The sequence below is a fragment of the Camelus ferus genome, chromosome 10 (assembly GCF_009834535.1).
Source record: "Camelus ferus isolate YT-003-E chromosome 10, BCGSAC_Cfer_1.0, whole genome shotgun sequence".
In the NCBI taxonomy this organism is placed as follows: domain Eukaryota; kingdom Metazoa; phylum Chordata; class Mammalia; order Artiodactyla; family Camelidae; genus Camelus; species Camelus ferus.
In genome coordinates this window covers 19,967,064-19,988,850 of record NC_045705.1, presented here as the reverse complement: position 1 = coordinate 19,988,850, position 21,787 = coordinate 19,967,064, and the positions used below count along the sequence as shown (strand labels likewise).

Below are 21,787 nucleotides of genomic sequence, written 5' to 3'. Positions count from 1 at the left end.
TGGCACCATTTTTCACAATTAAGGTTGATGGAAAACAGCAGGAAAAAGTCACAGTGTATAAATCAAATAGATATAATCCAGCCTGTTTTGGGAAGGAGAGTGTGAGGTAGTGTATTATGTACTTATATTTTTTCAGTCACCTAAATTTAGGAATAATGGCATTTGAGCATTTATTTATTTGAACTAGAAAAAAATAGTTCACTCATTTGAGCATTTAAAATTAAAATAAAAGATGCCTTAAATAATCTAATCAGTTAAGTTCACTTATTTTTAAAATTATTTTGCTGTTGGGAGTCCACATTTTTTAAATTTCTTTTTTTAACACCTTTATTGTGGTACGGTTCCTGTACAGTAAGCTACACATATTTCAGATGTACAACTTGATGAATTTTGATAGACGTGTACACGCATGAAACCACCCCCACAATCAAGATTTCCATCACTCCCCAAGAGGTGCAATTTTTGAATTCCCAATTTATCCCTTCACACCCCACACCCCCTTTAGCCCCTGGTAACTGTAAGTTTGTTCTCTATGTCTGTGAGTCTGTTTCTATTTTGTTGATAAGTTCATTTGTGTCCTTTTTTTTAGATTCCACGTATAAGCAATATCATATGGCATTTTTCTCTCTCTTTTTGGCATACTTCACTTAGAATGACAGTCTCCAGTCCATCTATGTTGCTGCAAATGGCTTTTTTTTTTTAATGGCAGAGTAGTATTCTGTTGTATAAATACACCATATCCAGTCATCTGTCGATGGACATTTGGATTATTTCCATGTCTTGGCTGTTGTAAAAGTGCTGCTGTGAAGTTCAGTTGTTTTTAATAGTGCTTAAGGTCATTTACATTATTCTGGGGAACTATTGCAAAGGAAGATTTTATCTATTTTAAATTGTATCACTTAGAACACAGTATGTGAAAGGATAAAATATTCATAAATATATGACATCAAGTATGGATATAAATAGTAAGCAGAGTATTTGCAGAGACTGTATATGGCTCCAGGAGTCCATTGTCATATGAAAAGCAAATAACTACAGGTGACAGGTATTTTTGGGGGGGGGGGTAAAATTTATAAGGTTGTTTTTTTTTTAATCTTAGTGTACAAAACTTTACTGCAAAAAAGGCTATATTGTTCAAAGTCTACAAAAACAATTATAGGTATAACTGCTAAAAGGTAACCTAAAAAGGTTAGTAAAGATGACCAAAAAACAACTGCATAGTGACAGATTTTAAAGTCACTGTGTATTTTAAATTGTAGAGATGCACAATAAACAACTTTCTCTTTAAGCACATATAGTGGAAATTATAGTACTAACACAACCTTAACAAGCAACAGGTTTTAACAGTACATTATACTGCCCTTTTTAAATTGAAGAAACCTCAAGTAATGTAGCATAACTCTCCCTTTTGGAAAGTTGAAGCTAAAATCAGGGCCTACCTTTTCCAACCTTTTCATAATTGAGCTTAAAAAGAGTTTCTGCTTGATGTTAAATGTGTGATGTTTCAAATATGGTAACTCAAGCACAGTAGGCTGGGGCACTGGGAAGCAGCTGCTGGAGAGCATCAAAGCTGGACACTCATTCTAATTGGGTTGAGTAACATTTCTAATTGTCCTATTTTCAAACAGTTTTAAGGGTATGATGGAAATTTCACATCTCCTTTTCAAGCCCATTTTTATAATTAACCTAATAGGGAAGTTCTTTGCATCTAACTCCTAATGCTTTTTGTAGTTAATGTTGTTAAGAATTTATATTTACAGAATTTAAAGCTTTTTCAAAGAAATACTCCCACAACAATCTGTTTTACAGATGAGGTAGCAGTGAGACAAATATGAAGTAATTTCCCAAAGTCATTAAAAACAGTCTGTGATAGACTCAGACTAGGTATCTTGGCTCTTAGTCACATGCTACATACCTTCTCAACTTTCCTAATAGAGAAGTTTCTTCTCAAAATACTGGTGGATGTAAAACATGCTAACTGTCCACTTAAACAAGTGATTACCACTAGGTGGCAAGCACCATGCTAAGCGTCATTGTTCCAGATGACGCTTGATTACCAATTAACAGCTAAGGTGGGGCAAATTTAAAAGCAGATCAATTTTTTTGCCTAGTCTACTGAAAAGGCTGTGATCCCTGGATTAAACCAGGCCAGTCTGGTCTCTGTGATGTGTTTACTTGCTTGGTATTTTATACTTTTCCAAATCAGAGGCTGTTGAGTGACAGCTGGTGGGTCAAATGCAGCCTACTGCCTTATTTTAGTAGAATTTTTTAAGAGCACAGCCACACCCATTCCTTTACCCGTAGTCTAGGCCTATGGTTGTTTTTGTGTTGCAGTGATAGAACCAAGCAGTTGTGAGGGTGGCCACTTGGTCCACAAAGCCAAAAAAATTTACTTCTGGCTCTTTACAGAAAGTTTACCAACTCTTGTTCTAAATGAACACAATTTTACAAGTGCTTTTATAACCAGAAAGGGGTATCAGCTTTTTATATTTTTCAACATATTTTTATGCATACCCTCCACATCAGTCCCCTTAAATTCTGGGTAGGTTATCACAGTGCTAACCCACTTTTCCCCTTATAGACCCAGAGCAACTTGAGAAGTTTTTGTTCTTGGGGGTAAAACTGGTAGCCTGCTGCAATCTTGATTATACCCAGGAATGAGGATGGGAGAAAGGGGCCAGAGAAAGTAAAGAAAGCACTTACTTTACAAATCCAGTGAACTTAGGTTCATTTAAGTTAAATTTTAAAATGCAGCCACAGGCTTAAAGAGCTAGTACCAGGCTAGGAGAAATTTTAAGCCAAAGAGATCTTTTGAGCCAGGCAGAAAGAAGAGGTTAGAGAGATTTTTAAAAAAGAGAAGGAAAGAAGCAAAGGTATGTGGCAGTGTACTTGTAACCAGAATTACTGCTGTAGGCTGCAAAATCTCAGTCAAGCTAAACAGGGTAAGTTTTGTTAAGTGTAATCTTTAATCAACATTGTCTTGTTTCTCTCTACAGCCAATCCTTGCTTCTGCCTCTCCCACAAAGTAGATAAAAAGAAACAAACTAGATATATGTAAATGCCTCCTTTCCCATCACAATTAAAAATCTAAGAATCAGGATTTGTGGAAATTCCGTAATTTGTACTTGATGTCAAATGCACCAAAATGCCTCTAGCATTTTGATGGCAAGACAGGATCATTGTATCATACAGATCATCAATCATTTTACTCCAAAGTCAGTAACAGCCTAGATTTAGATTTGGTATCTAAATCTATTTGGTATCTGTCTATGCTCAGGATTGCATGAGACTGACACGCTGCCCAGCTCACGTAGGAGGCAGGTTCTCGGTGTGGCACGGGTGACTCACTTTCATGCTGGGCCTGTGCACTAAATAAGCTATGTTGAACACATATGCCAGACGCTATGGGAAATGTACATTTATGCACATTTTTATCCATTACCACTCACTCTTTACAGGTCCTGTCTGATACTTTTGTTTTCATCTCTGTCATTTCATAAGAACTTAGGAAACTAGACAAATATGAACACAGCATCATCCCAAAGATCAAAGGCTAAGACTTTGAGGGGACTGGTGCCTGATTAGAATTTCAGGAGCCAAACAGATGAATCCAAAAGGAGCAGTCCTTTAGGGAACTGAGACTAAATGTAAACATTTAAACTCATTTTAAAAATTACTATATAATCTCCCTTTGAAAACACAATGTTAAAAATATGCCACTTTTACCAGTTTGGAAAAGACTTTAATGTAAGGCAGTACTCAAAAGATCTTCACAAAGATTTATGAACAAATGACATTCATTACAGTCTAATTTGTAACAGTAAATGTTTTCCAACAACTTAAATGTCCAACGATGTATTATGGAACATGGAATACAACAGAGCCATGCTCTTTTAAGAGTAGAGGGAAATGTTAAAAATGTTTTTAACCCAGCATAAAAATAACTAAGATACCAATTTTTTAAGTGTATATACAGAGACCAGAATATTTACATCAAAATGTTTTAATGGTGGTTGGAATCTTGGGTAATTTTCATGCAATTCTTATCCTATTCCATACTTCTAAAATGCATCCTCTTTGAACAGAAGATTTTATCTGACAATCTACCTGAAAGACCATTAAAGAATTTTTAAGAAATTAACTCAAAAATTTTTTTGATAAGGATAATTTAAAAGAAATGTTCAACAATAGGAGATAAATTATCACACATCCATAAAAGGATTTTGCAGCCACTGACTGTTATGAAAAATTTTATTGACCTAGGAAACAAATCAGAGGGAAAAAGCAAGATATAAAATTCTATAGAATGGAAAATATGCTAAAATTAGAAAAAAGACTAATAGCAAACAATACCAAAATGCTGACAGGTCTGTCTGGATAGTGGATTTCTCGTGATTTTTAGTTTACACTTTATTTTCTAAAGTTCCAGTAATTGTTTTATAATCAGAGAAACACCTTAAAATGAAGAACTTATTTCTTAAAGAGTGTTAGAAGCATGACCCAATGCAGTGCCTTGGAAACATGCCAACTTCCAAATACCTCTCTGCTCTTTCCTGTTTCTCCAACAATGGTGCTCTGAAGCATAAGAGGAAACATGAAGTAAAAGGTAGCTTTTACATGGCAGTTTACTTCCGTTAGCATTTAAAATCTCCTCTTGGCTTTCATAGAAAATAAAAAACATAGACATGCTTGGGAAGGGAAGAGAAAAGACAAAACAGATTTTTATCTGCCTTGTTTTCAATGTTTTCTTTCAGTGTAAGCTAAAAACCTTCAAGAAAATGTGGTACCCCTGGAATGTATTAGGGCTCTTGAAGAGCTACTACATAAGCCTACAAATTGACATTTTAGTTTTTTGGAGTCAAAATTATTAAGGTAGTTGTTGGAAATTAGCCAAGAAAATGGTGGCTTTTATCACCGTTTATAATTGCAGAGGCTTAAGGATATTCTTTAAACTCTTGTTGATGACTGTTTAGAAAATGAGTAATAATTTCAGTGGTAAACTAGTTTGGTATTTCCTAGGTGAAAACAAAGCCTCTGAAATCAACTCTGCTACAAAGCCACTTTCAGGCTATCAAGGTTAAAGACACTACTGATTTGGCTGCGTCTCCTACTTGTGAAGATGACTGGCAGAGCCTGGTGACAAACCAAATAAATGAAATCGAAAAGTTTCTAAGCTCAGATGACAATCAGCCTAAAAAAAGAAAAGCAGAGGAGATGGAAGAAAAAACAACAGATTAAAACAATGTTGATAAATGCTTTCAGCGGTGAACTGATTTAATTGAAACATCGATGTTGTTTAGACTAGAACACAGTGACTGTTAGATCCGAAGCTTTAGAGTTGTACTCACTCTTCCTGATGTTATGAAACTCTATTACTATTGTTTTCACTCAGTAAGTGTTTCATTTAAGATCGCTAAGACTGCAAGGTTTGACGTTAGCATCCAATTCCCCTTCATTAAATTTCCTTCCTCCATGTATTTTCACCAATTCTTGTTCCACCTCAAACCCTTCCTTACAGAACACAACCTATGTGTTACAAGATAGTGACCCTTTGTAACTTATTACTCTGCATCCTCTGAAGATTTGTGATTTGTTTTCAATTTCTTTTCAATTTGAGACCAATAAATGTCCAGACTGTAGTCAGATTTCAGTCTATGTTTTACTATGATTTAGATTTTTTTTCCAAAAGGGACAAAATTATATAGCATAAAAATTCAGGTATCAGAAAGACTCAATAGGCTGTTTTTCACTTTGTTCAAGTTTTGCTTCCAGGCATTAAGTGTGTCATAGAGCTGTTGCCACTGTTGTTTTCCAAATGTCCGGTGTGTGCTATGGCTGGGAAAATTAAAAAAAGTTATTAGTCAACCTTTTATCCTCTGGTATTCTTCTACAATTTTACACACTTGTATCTAGTTAAAAGCAGGTTAAATATACAGACAACATAATTTAGAGTTCTAAGAGAATTATTAGAAACTTATTTTTAAAACCTTTATTTGCCATATTGACCCTAAACCATCTATTCTCCTGAACTACATAAACCAGACACAGAAGTCATTAGTATTCTAGCCAGTGCTGAGCCATTAAATGAAATGTGCTGGAAAATAGGACTCTTTCATTAAATAAGCTAATCACATTCAGTCTGAACTTTAATAAAATTGTGATAAATAGCAACTATTTAACTACAGTCAACTGATAAGAACACCACCTTGGTTCTCTAAATATTTAAGTGAAATAATCAGAACAAACTAAATTGCTCTACAAAATGCTGCAAAGTATTAAGTGTCTTACCTGACAACTACTTTTCTCTGGGTCTGATCAATTTTGCAGTAGACCATTTTAGTTCTTACCGCTGAAAAAAGATGTTTTACATGACATGTTATATGGAAAATCCCCAGGAAAAAAGCCTACGGTATGAAACTGTGACCAAGTAAGCCACAATAAAACTTTACAGTTTTCCAACATTATTTTACAAACTCGCTCTCTGAATTTAATAACAAGCACAGCAAGATGATGCAACCAAAAGGCAGGCTGTTTGTCCTCTGGTTGCTGGGCCTGTCGCTACTAAATATCACACACAGTTTTCATTAATTCTAGCGTTCTCGCCTACAATCACATGGGGGGGGGGCTGGTTTCTTAATAAGATATTACTTCTTTATAGGACTGTTTGAGACTTAGAGCATTAGAAACAAACCATGTCAACAGTTCTGTACATTTTACTAATCTTAAAAAGCTTTTCTAGAAAAAACCTAACTAACAGTTAAATCACTTTATAATGCAATTATTGGGGAACAAGGTCCTATTTCTTGGCCAATCATAAAAAACTGATAAAGGCTAACTAACATTTGTAGGTCATTTACTATGTGCCAGGCACTGAGCTGAGTGCCTTACCTGCATTAATCTAATTTAATCCTCACAACCGCAACTCCTACATTCCTGTTTCATAGAGGAAGACCTGATCTCAAACACAGGCCTGATACTGAAATCTAGGCTCTTAACCACTACATACTATATGCTACAATACTGCCAAAAGGCCTCTGTTCTACACGACTTAAAGGAATAGAACACACACCAAAAACCACACAGCTATTTATATTTCCACTGAATTTTCACTCTACTACAAATATAATCTGCTAATCTACTAAACATACACATTTGCGACAAAAGAATCTAGCTTTGTTAGCATAAAGCGCAGTTTAAAAGTCTTATGTTTCACGGGGTAGAAAGAGAAATTCTAGAAAAAAAAGGAAGTGTTCTAATTGCCTTACCGTCAATAACAAATGCCTCAACATCATCAGCTCCGATCTGAAGTTCCTGCTGCATTGTGTCAAAAGAAATTTCTTTGTTTTCCACTGCCATTCCCATAAAAGTAAGTAGTCTCATTTTTGCCATATTCTGTTCATGTAGGAGACCTAAGTAACACAGCAGTGAAACCAGCTAAGTATCCACACTAATCAAAGATCTGCACGATTACAACTCTCGTGTGAAACTGTGGAAGTCACTGTGTTTGGAGCACTTACATAGAGTAATCTTGACAAAGCTTCTTGTATTTGCAAACCATAAACTGACCCCGTAATTAAATTATGGAGCATTTAAATTTTTTCTGTAACTACATTTATTGCTCCAGTGCCACTGGTGATAGGTTTAAAGTTGAGAATAACCTATAAAATGGGATTTTCAGGCCCTAGAAGTTTTATATAATTTACATTTTTAATATTTATACATTTTAGGAGCTAAAGTATACAAAGTACATTTCATAAAAACATTTTTATTTAATTGGATTACTTAAGTTTATTTTTACTAATAGCTCTCCCTTTAAACACTAGATTCCTTATCTACTTACTATTTGTCCTCTGTCAGTGTTACTGGTAAACATGGAGTTTTAAAATATTTTAATACACACTCAGCTATGAAAGCATTCCATTTCCCTTCAGGCTACTTTGGATTTAATACTTAAAAGCATGTTTCTCATTTCATTTATAGGTTAAAGTGATAAGTACTAGAAAAATTAACAGTGACACCTGTTCTTTTTAAGGCAAAAGTAGAAAACTATAAATAATTCAGAATTTTGCCTTATAATTTCTAATGAAACATTGTTACAATTATTTGGATTACTAACAATCATTAGACCTAAAAGGAAACTTAATGCCTGAGCCTTTCACTTTAAAAGACAATAAAATTGAGGAGTAAAAAGATTGAGTGACTTACTTATTAGTCATAAAGTGGCAGTGGCAGTACTAGGCCTAGAAAACAAGTTCATTTATAAAATAACTAGAAATACAACTATCTACTAATCCTGAATATCCAAATTATTACCTATTCATAAATAGAAGCTGAATTATATATAACACATCAAATATATTTGATTCGATGCTAATTTCTTAATTATAAAAACAAGTTTCTAAGATTAATCTAGAATTACGTTTCTTTTCTCTGAACTTTCAGATTATGTAAACTCAGCAAATGACTGATCATGTACCCTCTAGTAATTAAAAGCCTCAAGTTTGTATTGTTAAAAAAGTTCTAACCACTCCATAAATAAAACTGAAATTTATAACATTCATATATTAGCAGAAGACTAGGGAAGCCATTAATATAGGACTTAATCGTCTGTTAATTAGCTGTAATTATGATGCAGGCTTTCTATTTGGCACAGACTCAACAAAAACATGATCATAACTCAAATGAATGAGGTACCCAAGTAAGTACTGCTAACTAGGTTTAATGGAAATCTACAAGCATCAAAAAATCAATTAATGCACATTAACCCTAATTAACAAATGCAAATTAGATGCTAATTAACTTTCTGAAGCAAGAAGGTAGCAACTGGGTAACACCAGATTACATGTGGACATGTTAGGGCAATTCAGTTGACACGAGATAGTGCTACTTGTTGGGCCAAGTGTTAAAAGTGTTTTGAGATAAACTGATACCACCTGTGGAATCTAGACATTTGTAACCAGACTTTCAGCTGTAATAGATGTTTAATATTACACCTAAACCCAAAAATACACACATTTTATGTTTGCCCCAAAGTATCTTTTACAAACAGATTTCTAATAAGTAACTGTTAATTTGCATGAATTCCAAGAAACAAAAGGCAAAACAGGGTATTTGATTTCTGGTTTGCATAATAAATTACAAATGCTATATGCTACTTACTATGTCTTTCCTATCACAGAGAACAAATACTGAAGATTTTTCTCAATATCTGGCAATACAAGAAAATTCCTTAACATTATCAATTCTATGGGCAGATAGAGCTGTCTTTTAATACAATAAAATGATAAAGTCCTAAACTTTCTAAAATATAATTAAAAATTCTCTTGAAGTTAAATTTATTTTACTCTGTGCAGTTACAAGCTTACCAGAAATCAAAAAATCTAACAGAGGAATGAAGATTATATCTAGAGTGAATTATATAAAACCATGATCTATCTTACACATTGATACCTGCCCTTAAAAACATTTCAAACTGATGCCTTTAGGACTCTTGTTCTCAAAATCAAACTATTAAACCAGTGAAGTATGAGTTAAAAAGACTTGTAGGAAGCTGTTTTGTTTCATGAAAGTAGAGTACTACCTTCAAAGAGGAAGTCACAGTGTTCTGTGTCGTATTTCAATTTTAAAGTTATAAAAAAATCTAATTTTATGGAAACATTTATTCATTACTAATATGTCAAAACCTTAATGCAGTAATAAAAAAATGTGCATCATTGAGCAATTTCTGCATTGTCACTGACCCCTGTCTTAAAATGCTGCAATATAGAAAACGTAATTTTAATGCATGCAATAGCTTATGAACCAGTGCTCCTTTGAAACAGTCAATTACACATCAATGGGGGAGTGTCAAAGTGTTAATTACTACTCCTTTTTCTTCAGTGCGTAAATAAAGAGGTTGCTGACATTAACATTCCATCACATAGCTTCATGCCACAAAACAAATTAACTGGGACAGAATGTGGTTTTCTGGGTCTAGTGCACCTGGCAAAGCACTCAACCCAAACACACTTGCATCTACTTTATCTTAGCGTATTTCAAATGCCTTATTATGTTCAGAATAATACAATCTTCCCCAATTCCAATGGCTGCACAAAATTTACAGCTGAGAGGAATTAATGATTACCAAATTGAGAACTAATAATATAATCAAAGATTATAAATGTATTATTTACGTACACCTCAAACAACCAGGAAGACTAACATACCAATTTTAATACAGAAAATATAGCTAGCCTCGAATGTGACTACAGCCGAGTAGAAAAAGCAGCTTTGTTTTGTAGTTGACTTCACTCTCAGAAAATGGGTACTTGCTGTCCCCAACAAACTGCAGTTAGGAAAGTTTCTCCTATCATGTAAAATCACTACAATTCCATTTCTACCCCCATCTACAGCATCACTTAGATCTGCTTAGCAACACAGCATACTTCTATAATTTGTTACTGGGGGAGGTGGGCACCAAGTATAAAATACTGTATTAGAAGGAAAAAGCTGTTTATTGCAATTATATGACCATGGCTTTTTTTAAGTACCAAAAATGTAAATCACCATGCATCTAAGGAGTTAAGATCTTTTACACCACTGGTTAGGGTAATCTACACATAAAGCCATGATCATATTTGCTGAATCTCACATTCCCATTTCTCTCTCTACCCCTCCAAAGAATAATCTCTGAAACTTACCAAGTGAATCAATGAAGTCCTTATTATTCTGATAAAATTTGACATATGATGCCAATTTAGCACTCACAAAAATGGTTAAAAGCTATACAGAGACAAAAAAACAAAGATAAATAGTCAATAAAGAATCAAGACTTATACTCAAGATATTTTTAAGATACTGACCCACAGCAACAAGACTCTCTACATTTCTTTCAGGCAGAAACTTCAATGTTTGATCAAATTACCATCTAAACCATTTGGTTCATCAGACTCACTCAGATGAAAGAATCAGTAAATACAGTGAGTTCTAAACGATCTAACCCAAAAGATGGCGGTAATGACATAACACAAACAGAAAATAATCCAAAATGTATTTATACTTGCACTTGAAAAGTGCACTCATGTGTTTTTAAATATCAGATTTATCTTCCTAATTGGGGCTAGCTGACACTACATACTAAAAAGAAATTTGTTATCATCTAAGTTCATACTGGCCAAGCAAGTGAGGAAATGAAGGAAAGGGAGGAAGAACAGGAGTGTTGAGTGGTTGGAGAAAAGCTAAAGCCAGTCCTAAATATCAGCCTATTCCTATTTCATATAAAATGAATAAATAATTCTTCTCTTTCCAGATCTAACTGGCATGTTCATTAATACAAAGAGAGTTCTGGTTCAGTATGTTAAGATTTAGGGGGGAAAAATCATTTCTCACATTAAGGATAAACTACTTACATCATGAATAAGCTCGCCTTCCAAAAACTTGACTGGTTTTAAAGTAAGAAGATGGTCAAAGAGAAATGCATTTGGATCTTTCAATGCTCGCACAATACACCTTAATTAGAAAACAAAAATACAAGCTCACAGTCTTGAAATTCAGGTACTTTTCACTGCCTTTGCAGATTGTGAAATACATTAAGTAAAATATCTAAGAGTTCAATATACACAGCATTAAAAAAGCTACAAGATTGGGGTTAAAACAGGCCAATAAATCTATCAGTTACATCCATTTTAACAAAATTACTTGCAGACAAAAACATATCTGGGGAGAAAGCATCACCAAAGTAATCAAAGAATAAAACAGCAGCATCATCAAAGACTAAATAAAACAGCAGTAGTATTTTACTGTATGTCACACGAAGGTAAGTACTTTAACGTGCATTATCTCACTTCATCCTCACAGCGCCCTGAGAGACACACAGTATTATCAGGACCATTTTATCAGTGATGACACTAGCTCAGAAAGAACCTCCCCAGTAAATGCTAATTAAGTGGTCAACTATTTGAAAGCAGACATTCTGACCTCAGAGTCAAAGACCTTTTCTACTAACTACTCTTTCTACCAACACCTACCATGTACAGGATTTTGTGAAGAAATAATCCTATAAATTATAAAAGTTATCATAATTTTCATTTCATAGATTTAAAAAACTGATTTTATTTGTATTGCTACTAAGTACACCTAGGACTGTTTGAAGTAGTTATTCTCTTAGCTAATGGGCTAATTTTTGGAACGCCCTAAACTTTTCCCTATCAACATACCTTAATAAGATAGAATCAACCCAAGATTAGGTTCTGCTACTCAGGTTGGAAACCCCCATTTCAGCAATACACCAAACAGCTAACACCATGTGGCTATTTCCCATGCTTTCTATGGTTCTTTCATCAATACCAACTCTTGAATTTTGGTCTCTACATCAGAATCATCACAGAGCACATGCAGTCAAATGGCTCTGGATCACTGGCGGATCCAGCTCTACCCTGCTGATACATACCATCACTGGAACACTGTTTAATGTTACCTGTGGGCATCAACTCGAGCCTGGGAAGCATTGTCCTCTGTGTAACTTCCTAGCAATTCCACCATGACTTTCGATGCAGCATCACTAAAAAGAAATACAGCTTTAGGTATTTCAGAGTATCATTACTGCTATTCATTCAGTCAAAATATTTCCCAAGTACCAAGTACTTTGCTGATGAGATATACAATGGTGACCCAGAGACACAAGGCCCCTCTCTCTGGGAAGTCAAGGAACTTTTCCTTCTAGTCGGAAAGAGACACAACTAAGGAAAAATAACTAAAAAGTAACTGCCATAAAGGAAGAAGTGGTGATGTAACAGTAACAAGAGCAGAGATAGAAAAGAGGCTGCTACTTCATAGAACCAATACAGGGAAAGTCTTTCTCTGAGGAAATGACATGTAAGCTGAGATCTAAAGGATGGAGGGGGAAGGTGGGGTCAGATGACTTTCCAGGCAGAGAGAAGACCAGGTATAAAGGCCTTAGGTGAGAAAAAAGTTTTGTGTCTGAGAAACTGTTAGGACAGTATGGCTAAAGCTGAGCCAACGTCAAATATGTAAATAACTCTACTAACAACACCTTTCCAATTAAATCATCCTTAAAATTACATAGATTAATTGCTATGAAAAGCACAAAATAACTAAATGCACTCATTCAATCTGAACTCTTAGAAAATGTTTATCTTCACCCTGTATTTCTTCCTTTAACCTGATGAATCTTCAGCCAGTTATAGAAAGCTTAAGTTTTGCTAAGCAGAAAAAAATTTTTTTTCTCTTTTTTGTTTTCTAAAAACCCTTCTTCCCCCTACATGTGGATTTAACCTGGGCAAAATCAGTAAGAACTCTATCATTTCTTTTAAAGTTAAATGTCATTTTAAAACTTCCCATAAAGCTAAGGTTTAATAATCTTGTTCCAGGCTGCAAGCACAGGCACACTTTCCAGTTTTAGCAGCCACAGTATACTTCAATCTAATATACCTTATCAGCTTAAGAAATCTGAATTCACAAAGATCAGATAAAATAATCCATTTAAGTTCACAACATCTAACACATAATAAGGACTCAGAAGATATTATACAATTTGCACTCATCAACCACCAATATAAATAAAATCATGAAGGGGGGCACCCATACATGTAAGCATTCTTACTAAAAGAGTCTCAGAATTCTACTTAGGAACAAGGTAAAATGACAAACAAGAAAAACACCACTTTTTTGTTTTGCACTAGGCAAAAACCAAGTCTTATTAAACATACTCTCCTCGTTCCCTAAGTGTGGGTAGCATTCATCCATTCAGGGCCCATCACTGCCAAACATCTTGGGAATCCAATGGTTGACAGACAAGGCTCCTAGCCTTCACTGAGCCGATAACCTCAAAAACCTTTTAATAAAGGGTGTTAAGTGCCAAGATAAAAGTAGAGACCGTGTAAATATGGGAGGAGCTTTTCAGGCAGAAAAGGAGTTGAGTGCAGGTCTTGACAAAGGGTAGGTAAAGTTTCTATGAAGGACCAGACAATAAATATTTTAGACCTTGCAGGTCATATGGTCTTGGTTGCAACTACTCAAGTCTAGGCAAAAGCAGCCATAGGCAATATGTAAATAAGTATGGCTGTGTTTCAATAAAATTTTTTAGCACTGTAATTTGAATTTCATATAATGTTCAACATCTCAAGAAATACTATTCTTCTTCCCTTGATTTTTTTTTCTCAACCATTAAAAAATGTAGAAACCATTCTTAGTTTGTAGGCCATACAAAAACAGGTACCAGCCTCTGGTCCAGACTGGGAAAGAGCAGAGTGCTTTTGTAGTTGACACAGGCTCACTACGTCTCGGGTGTTACAACCAAGAGAAAGGGTGAGGGTGGTGCATATGAGAAAGGGGGGGGGGGGAGAAATGAAGGGAGGAAACACCCATACACACATAGTTTCTGTAGTTTGGCACTGCACCATACAAAAATAGCAAGGTGATTATCATCACAGTCACCAAGCTCATGCTACAGCAACACACAGAAGGCCACGTTGGAAAAGACTTAACGTGCTATACTAAGAATTTTGTACTGTATGCTACAGGAAACGGAAACCTAAAGAATGAAATGCTGAAATTTTTGCTTCAGAAAATCATTGTAGAGAGAACAAACAGAAGACCACTTCAAGATGTCTTGCTTAGAAGGATAGAGACTAATTTACAGGGAGAAAATGATAAATTCATTTTGGTCACATTGAGTTTGAGGCACCGGTGGGCCACATCCAGGTGGAAACAGGCAAAAACAGATTGAAAGCAGTTAGATACAAAGATCTGAAGCTGAGAAGAGAAGCCTGGGTCAGAGACAGGAATTTTCATTCAGTACGTGACAGAAGCCATAGGAATAGATGGGATGACTCAGGGAGAGGGAACCGAGTGAGAAAAAGGTCCTAGCTCAAAATCTTGAGGAATACCAGCATTTAAAGGAGCAGAGGTGGAGTAATTTACAAAGAGAAAATGAACTGCCAAAGAGTGGTGTCACCTAAGTCGAGAGAAGTTTCTGTGAGGGAAGAGGGGAACAGTCCCACACTGCTGAGAGGTCAAGGAAGACAGGGACTGCAGAGTGACCACTGGACTGCATATGTTCTTAAAAATAAAGAAACCTACACTCAAATATCAGAAACTAATTTTCACATCAGAAAACTGGGAGAAAGCCAGGAATCTTATACTTCTGAAGTGTTTTAAAATAATTTAAGTTGAATGCCTCTGGGAAGGGCATACACTCTAGTTCCACTGACTACCACTTCATATTGCTTACATCCACTGCTTCCACAGCATGTTCACATTTTAGAAATATTCATTTTGCACATAGATACTGAGTACCTACTAGCATCAGACACTATTCTAGTTGTGAACAAAACAAAGTCTCTGCCCACATGAAACTTAAATTCTAGTGAGGATAATAAACATTATAGTATGTATGTTAGTAATAAGTGCAACAGGGCAATAATAAAATATAGATGGGGGGAGCAATGTGAGGGTGGAGGAATACTGTCATTTTTAGAGAGCCAGAGAAGGCCTTTTTGATGAGGTGACAATTGAGCAGAAATGAAGAAGGGAGGGAGCCACAAATGAGGAGCTGTGAATGAAGCAAAGAATTTACACACGGGCACCAAAAGCCAATTGAAGGAAGGGTTTCAAGAAGGAAAGAGTGATCACCTGCGGCAAACGCTGCAGGTATTTCCTAATACGTTAGCACGAGGGTATGTAGAGTAGAGCACAGACGCATACTAGTGTCCTAGCTCAAGTCCTCTGCGAATTACCTTGGGAATTCTTTAGACCATTACTGTAGTCACTTCCCTTCTACACACAAAAGACAGAGGACCTACTAAACAGCAATTAGAGAAATCATCGGTCAGTATTCATCATCTCTGATAAGCACTAGACATTCAAGGAAAACCATAAGACTCATCATTTTAGACTACTGTACCAGAAAAAAAGACTTTTTAAACATGAGTTTGAAAAAAATGAAAAGAATAATGATAGGAATAAAATACCCAATACTGACTGAATGCTTTCTCAATAATGAAGCAACTGTTTTTAGAACTTCATGTGTGTATCATCTTATTTAACCTTTTCCACAACCTTATGAGGCAAGTACCACTATTACTTCCACTTTGAAGTTGGAAACTGAGGTACAGAGATGTTAATTTTTTCAGGGTCATATAACAAGTAGGGAAGCCAAGACTTGAATCCCAATAGTCTTATTCCACAGTCTGCACCTTTATAGTATATACTAAAATATGGATTCTTTCTGCAGTTGCTTTTATGCCCTCCCCATTTGAAACGGTCTGTCATAAAACTACTTCCTCCCAACACTTACTGACAACTGGCTGGAATGCTGCCACCACTGGGCCAACATGTAACAAACAGCAGCTACTGATTCAGAATGAAACAGGTTATTAATGCAAGATTCCCTGCTTATCTGCTTTTATAATAAAACATTGCAACTTTGATGGAAAAATTTCCTCTTGTATTGTTAAATGTAAATGGTCTGCAAAAAACCCATATTTTATTTAACATAACAGAAACATTAACCTTGTTGATCCTCTCTAATATATTAAACACCTCAGCACTGAAAGCCACCATAAAAATTGTACAATAAAACTAAACTGAAGACTAATTACCTTTTCTAAGTTTTTAACCACTACGTGAAAAGAGAAATTGAAAAGCTAGGTCAAAATGGCAGGATTATCCTTCAACACTAATTCTAAAAACTGGGCCAAACCTACTGTTTCGTACCACCCATAAACGGGGTATAGAGAAAAATAAATATTCTGGGCATGAAGTTTGCAGGGCTGAATACAAGCCTTAGAAACCCAAGACCTTGCAGAAGCCCAGCTGGTACACTGAAGTAGTCTGTTGCAGTTTCATCTCAGGGGCTCTGCTACATAAGAGACTCTGACTGACAGCCCCTCACTACCATTAAACAAAAGCGACAGCACCAGCCTGTGCTATGACATCAAAGCGCCATTAAATAACTCAGTCTAATGTTACATACAGCTTTGGTAACAACAGCTGTACCATTTTTAGAACAAAAGCAAGTTTTGCTTTTTAAAAAGTTTAAAGATGGGGGAAAAACTGTTTTTAACTTTGCAGTTATCTTTAGTTTAGTAGGTAAAATTTACAAAAAGAGATTTACAGCAACTTCTTGGAGAACAAAGTAGAGTAAAATCTTATCCTACTTGTCTTTAAAAGCAGTCTCAACTACTTATATTGCCTATTAAGTTTTAAGTTAGTACATTAATTCTGAATACCTTTTCTTACAATCCACAAGTGCCTCATAAAGTAGCCTTAAAAGGGTATGCTTTTTCTCAGTAGTGAGGTTCCAGTCAGAAATCCATTTTCTAACCTACAATGAGATTGACAGGAGGAAATTTAGTGGCACAGTGAACATATTTTGACAATTTAAAAGATAACATTTAGAAGACAAATATTTGCTACTTATTTTAGCTATAAAACTATACTTTTTATAAGTAGAACAAGTATTCCACCCAATAACTCACTTGATCCAGCTCAGTTGGAATATACTGGATGGCCCCACAAGATGCTGCCACTTTAATGAGGCTGCAATATACTGTGTATCTTACAGGAGTATTCTTATCCATCCCATGGAAAAGGTTGCTTAGCCTGGTTAATAAACAATGAAACAATGTTTGAGATCAGTAATGATGGTGATTACATTGATGTTATCTGCTCCCACAACAAACTTGAAAGAGATACTATTAAAAACTTCACATTAGAAGGAAGAAACTGAGGCACAGAAAGGTTAAGTGATTTGTCCAAGGTCACACAGCCAATAAGAGACACAGCTGACAGTCAAGTCCCAGAATTGTTTTCAATCATTAAATGACAGTAACATGAAGAGGTCCTTGAAAAACTGAGCTTTGTAGTTCTTAACTTACAATTGCAGTCTCAGAGATGGGCGTTCACCTTCCCGAAATTTGACCAGTTTCTCACACAGGCTTTCAATCAGAGCTTCTTGCTTATCTGGTTCCAGGATCAACAGGAGGGATACCACGCTATTCATCACACTTTCAACATCTACATGTGTATGGAAAACACAACAGCCATACTATAATACCTAATGTATCTAGTTAAATAAGTATTTCCAATGTTTTAATACACTAAAGACCATTAAACATAAAACACTTAAAGATATAATCTGGCTACTATAAGGCAGCTCTAGATGACACTTCCTTCAATGGTGTGCACACTAAAAAATATAGTACACATGAGGTCAAATTAAACCAGCTCTGTTGTACAGCTAACATTAAGAAAGCAACTTATACATTTTATTAAAGGAGGAAATTATTAGTTAAGATTTGGCTTTCAACCAGTAAAACAGAAGACTGACTTACATGCCTACATAATATGTGGTTTCAACTTTTACTAGCAGGATATTAATCATATGCCAAGTTTAATTTCAAACCTTAACGAGAGATTTCAGGACTCCCAATTTTCAAAATTTCCTATTTTATCACAATAAATGAAGAATCAGCCAAATAACTTAATGGCTTTTAGATCACTTGAAATTGTATCCAATTTGATATTAATCTAAACCTTATGAAGAGATTATTTTTTTCCTTCAGTTCATCCTGAAATTACTAGTATTTACTGTGTGCAGTAACACTCAAAAGAACATACATGACGTGAAAATGTTTTTTCAAAATAGGCTTATTTTGTAGGTATAACAGAGTAGAAGAAACTAAAAGTATATGCAAAGGTAAGATTTAAAACAGTGCTTAAAGTTCTACACAAACAAAAAATTTAATTCACAAGTTTAAAAAGTAGGTCCTTTATGATTAGTAAAAAATATTACAAAAATTTAAAAACAAACCTTTATCATCTTCCTTAAGACATACATCACAGGCTTCAATAATTTGAGCTAAATCTACATGAAGTCCACCTTCCGAGTTCTCTTCTGAAATTTCAGCTCCTTTAGATTTCAAATAAGCTCGAAGCTCAGCAGCCTGTTGAATCAAACAGGGTTGCTATGTATCTATAAAATGAACTATGAATCACAAGACCTCAAACCATTCTGTCCCACTTCTGAAAAAATAAAACGTAAATATTGCATTTAATGATGACTTAAAAGTGCCTCTCTCCCTCCTCATCCATCACAGCCCCAGGTTTTCCTTAACAAGTGGTTACATAGACCCACAGTGATCACCTTCAGAATTTCTCTATCACCTGGACCTCCAGTAGACAGCAAAAAACCATTCTAATATAAGCCAAAGCTTTTCTGAGGGAGCGGAGCCGGGGGGGGGGGGGGGATATGATCTGAGTAGGTAAACTTGATTTGCTTTAAAGATATAAAGTTTTATTGCTCTCAGGTGTACCCAGTTACCTAAAAGTTAGATGTTACATCGGCAAGGGGGTATCATTTGTTAATTAAATGTTTGAGAACCTCTCTTGAGACGAGCATTTTGGGAGATATAAAGATAAAAAGACTGCTTTTGAATGCTGCCTTGAACAAAATATTTATTGAATCTACTATGTAATTAATCTTTTAACATGCTAAATGCCTATCTGGATCAGAAAGCACTTTTGGACCTATAAAAACATAACTACAGTACCTCAACCAGGTATTTAGACATCTTCTATTTTAATGCATATATAATATTTAACAACTTATTCTTTTGAGGACTTGGTATTTGTAGCAGCCAAACATGAATGCAAACAGTATGTAACACAATAAAACGAAGAACTGAAACAGGAAGATGTAGGGATACCATTAGTAAGTACACAGACATCACATTTTCTAAACCCACAAATATGTTTGGCTACGTAAGAAAAATACATTAAATCTGCAAACCCGATGGTGCTATAGTTTCAGATAACACAGTAACTTCTCATATGAGTTAGTATTATAAACAAGATTTCATGAAACTGTCACCATATCAGAGAGCACAAAATACCACTATATGCTTCTCTATGAAGGAAACACATTATGGTAAAAAAAAAAAAAAAAAAAAGGCATTTCCACAGTTTCAGCTTTGTACACACAAAGCAAACTTTTTCTAAGAACTATTTAGTCAGCAGTTTATTGTTTTTATCTGTTATCCTTACTGCCACAAATGGTTGTGGAGTGGTAAAAGCAAAGGAAACAAGGATTCTGAACTCCACTTTACAGAATTTGACAAAAGTTAAACTGAGTATTTATCCACTCAAAAGGAATGGCTGGTGTGAAACTGTTACAAGAACAGTAGCTAGCATAACCTAACTAGAAATGACACTTAAAAACTAATATAATCAATGACAAGAACTTCCTGCATCTACAAATCCTCTTCTATGTTAAAAAAAAAAAAAGCTTTTTTTAGTAATCTAATAGCCAATTGTTGATAACATGATTCCATTCCTAATCAGATAAGCTTTTTTCCCTTGTCTTTCACAAACCTTCCTTTCTAATTGTGCTCTACTCCTTCCCTAGCTTCCCCCCGCCCCTGCGCCCCATATTCCTTTCCCCTTCTTACTTTGCTCTTCAGAGCTGAGGGTCTGCATTTCTACCAAGGGGGGAAAGTCACACCTGCAATTCTAAGTTATCTTAAACTAGTAATGCTGTTTTCTCGTCTACGGAAACAAAAATCCTCACGTTAGGGTAGTAACAGAAAAATACAAAATGACCACTTACAAATTCACAGAATACAGTTTTCAGTTCTGCAAAATTAACTTAGGGAAGATAATTTCAAGCTTGGTTTAACTCCCACTAACCAAAGTTTAACTTGTTATGGAGAAAATAAGAAACATTAGCAACGTCCACCAAAGAGCAAACTCCAGAGTGTAGAACTATTTGGACTGTTCACCAGGTATATGCCTCGAAGTATGAGTGAAATTGATGTTCTTTCAGGTTACAGAACTCTCACTCTTGCTCAAGTAATAATATAAAATACGACCTACGTACAAAAGAGGTGTCAGTACGAGAGGAACCGCAGGTTCAGACATTTGGTGTATGTGCTTGGCTAAGGAGCCAATGGGGCGAAGCTACCATCTGTGGGATTATGACTACGTACAAAAGGTGTGCCTTTCCAACCACTTTTACCTTAAGTATCAAATTATTTTTCCCTGGGCTGCTTTCTCGTTTAGATTCGCCACCTCCCACTCCGGATGTGGCTGTATTTGGGGGACGGAAGCAGAACCCCTCCGTAATGAGTCAAAAAGTACTGTGCCGAGAAGGGCCCCGACGCCGACCAGGAAGTTGGCGGTCGAGTCTCCGGCCCAGCGTTGGAACCGCCGGGCGGAGAGCCAGTGCAACTCCAGACCAGGAACGCGCGCCCCTCCCTGGCGGCCTCCCCACTCCCGCATGTGGAGGAGTGAACCGCGGCTCTAGGCTCTCCGGCGGGCTCCGCGGGGCGGCAGCCAGTCCTCTTGGCCCTGGCTCGGCCCCGACTCGTCCCCTCACACCCCTGAGGCCGCCCCCCAACCCCGCCCTGTCAGCACCCACGGCCCGGGAACACACCTGGTCTTCCTCGCTGATGTCGATAAACGCCGGGACGCTCATGGTGAAGGCCGGGGCACGGCGGACACTCCGCTGCCAAACCACGCCGACCGGAAAAGGGAGCTGGGCCGCGCGGCGGCGTCTCACAACCGCTTCCGGGTTATCCTGCGCGGGTCTTGCGGGGCGGGGTCACTGGGACGTGGGGCCAATCGTAGCGCGCGCTCCTGCTGGGGGCGGGGCTGACGCTCTCGGGGCTGGGTTGGGTTGGGGCGGGTCGCGGACGGGCCCTACCCCGATACCTTCCTGCGCCGCTTCTCGCGGCCTCTAACTTCTGGAGTGGACTTTCCGACTCTCTTTCATGTTACCGCTCCGCTTGCG

At 36.4% G+C, this 21,787-nt stretch overlaps 2 protein-coding genes across 2 annotated transcripts in view; one reads left to right on the top strand and one right to left on the bottom strand.

The window, feature by feature from the left end:
• The window catches only part of CCDC73 (coiled-coil domain containing 73), a 77,148-nt gene extending 71,791 nt beyond the window's left edge, over nucleotides 1-5,357 (top strand). Inside the window, 1 exon segment of the mRNA XM_032488414.1 lies at nucleotides 5,020-5,357. Within this exon segment, the coding sequence (XP_032344305.1) occupies nucleotides 5,020-5,238 (219 nt within the window). The 3' untranslated portion in view covers nucleotides 5,239-5,357.
• A 283-nt stretch (nucleotides 5,358-5,640) lies between these two features.
• On the bottom strand, nucleotides 5,641-21,586 carry EIF3M (eukaryotic translation initiation factor 3 subunit M). The gene is made up of 11 exons (XM_006195066.3): nucleotides 21,431-21,586; nucleotides 18,812-18,944; nucleotides 17,877-18,015; nucleotides 17,478-17,601; nucleotides 17,229-17,323; nucleotides 12,455-12,538; nucleotides 11,388-11,487; nucleotides 10,680-10,761; nucleotides 7,266-7,409; nucleotides 6,289-6,349; nucleotides 5,641-5,835 (listed from the first exon to the last, which is right to left on the bottom strand). Exons 1-11 carry the CDS (start codon nucleotides 21,470-21,472, stop codon nucleotides 5,715-5,717), a joined length of 1,125 nt encoding a protein of 374 aa, XP_006195128.1. The 5' UTR covers nucleotides 21,473-21,586; the 3' UTR covers nucleotides 5,641-5,714.
• Between the last annotated feature and the right edge of the window lie 201 nt (nucleotides 21,587-21,787).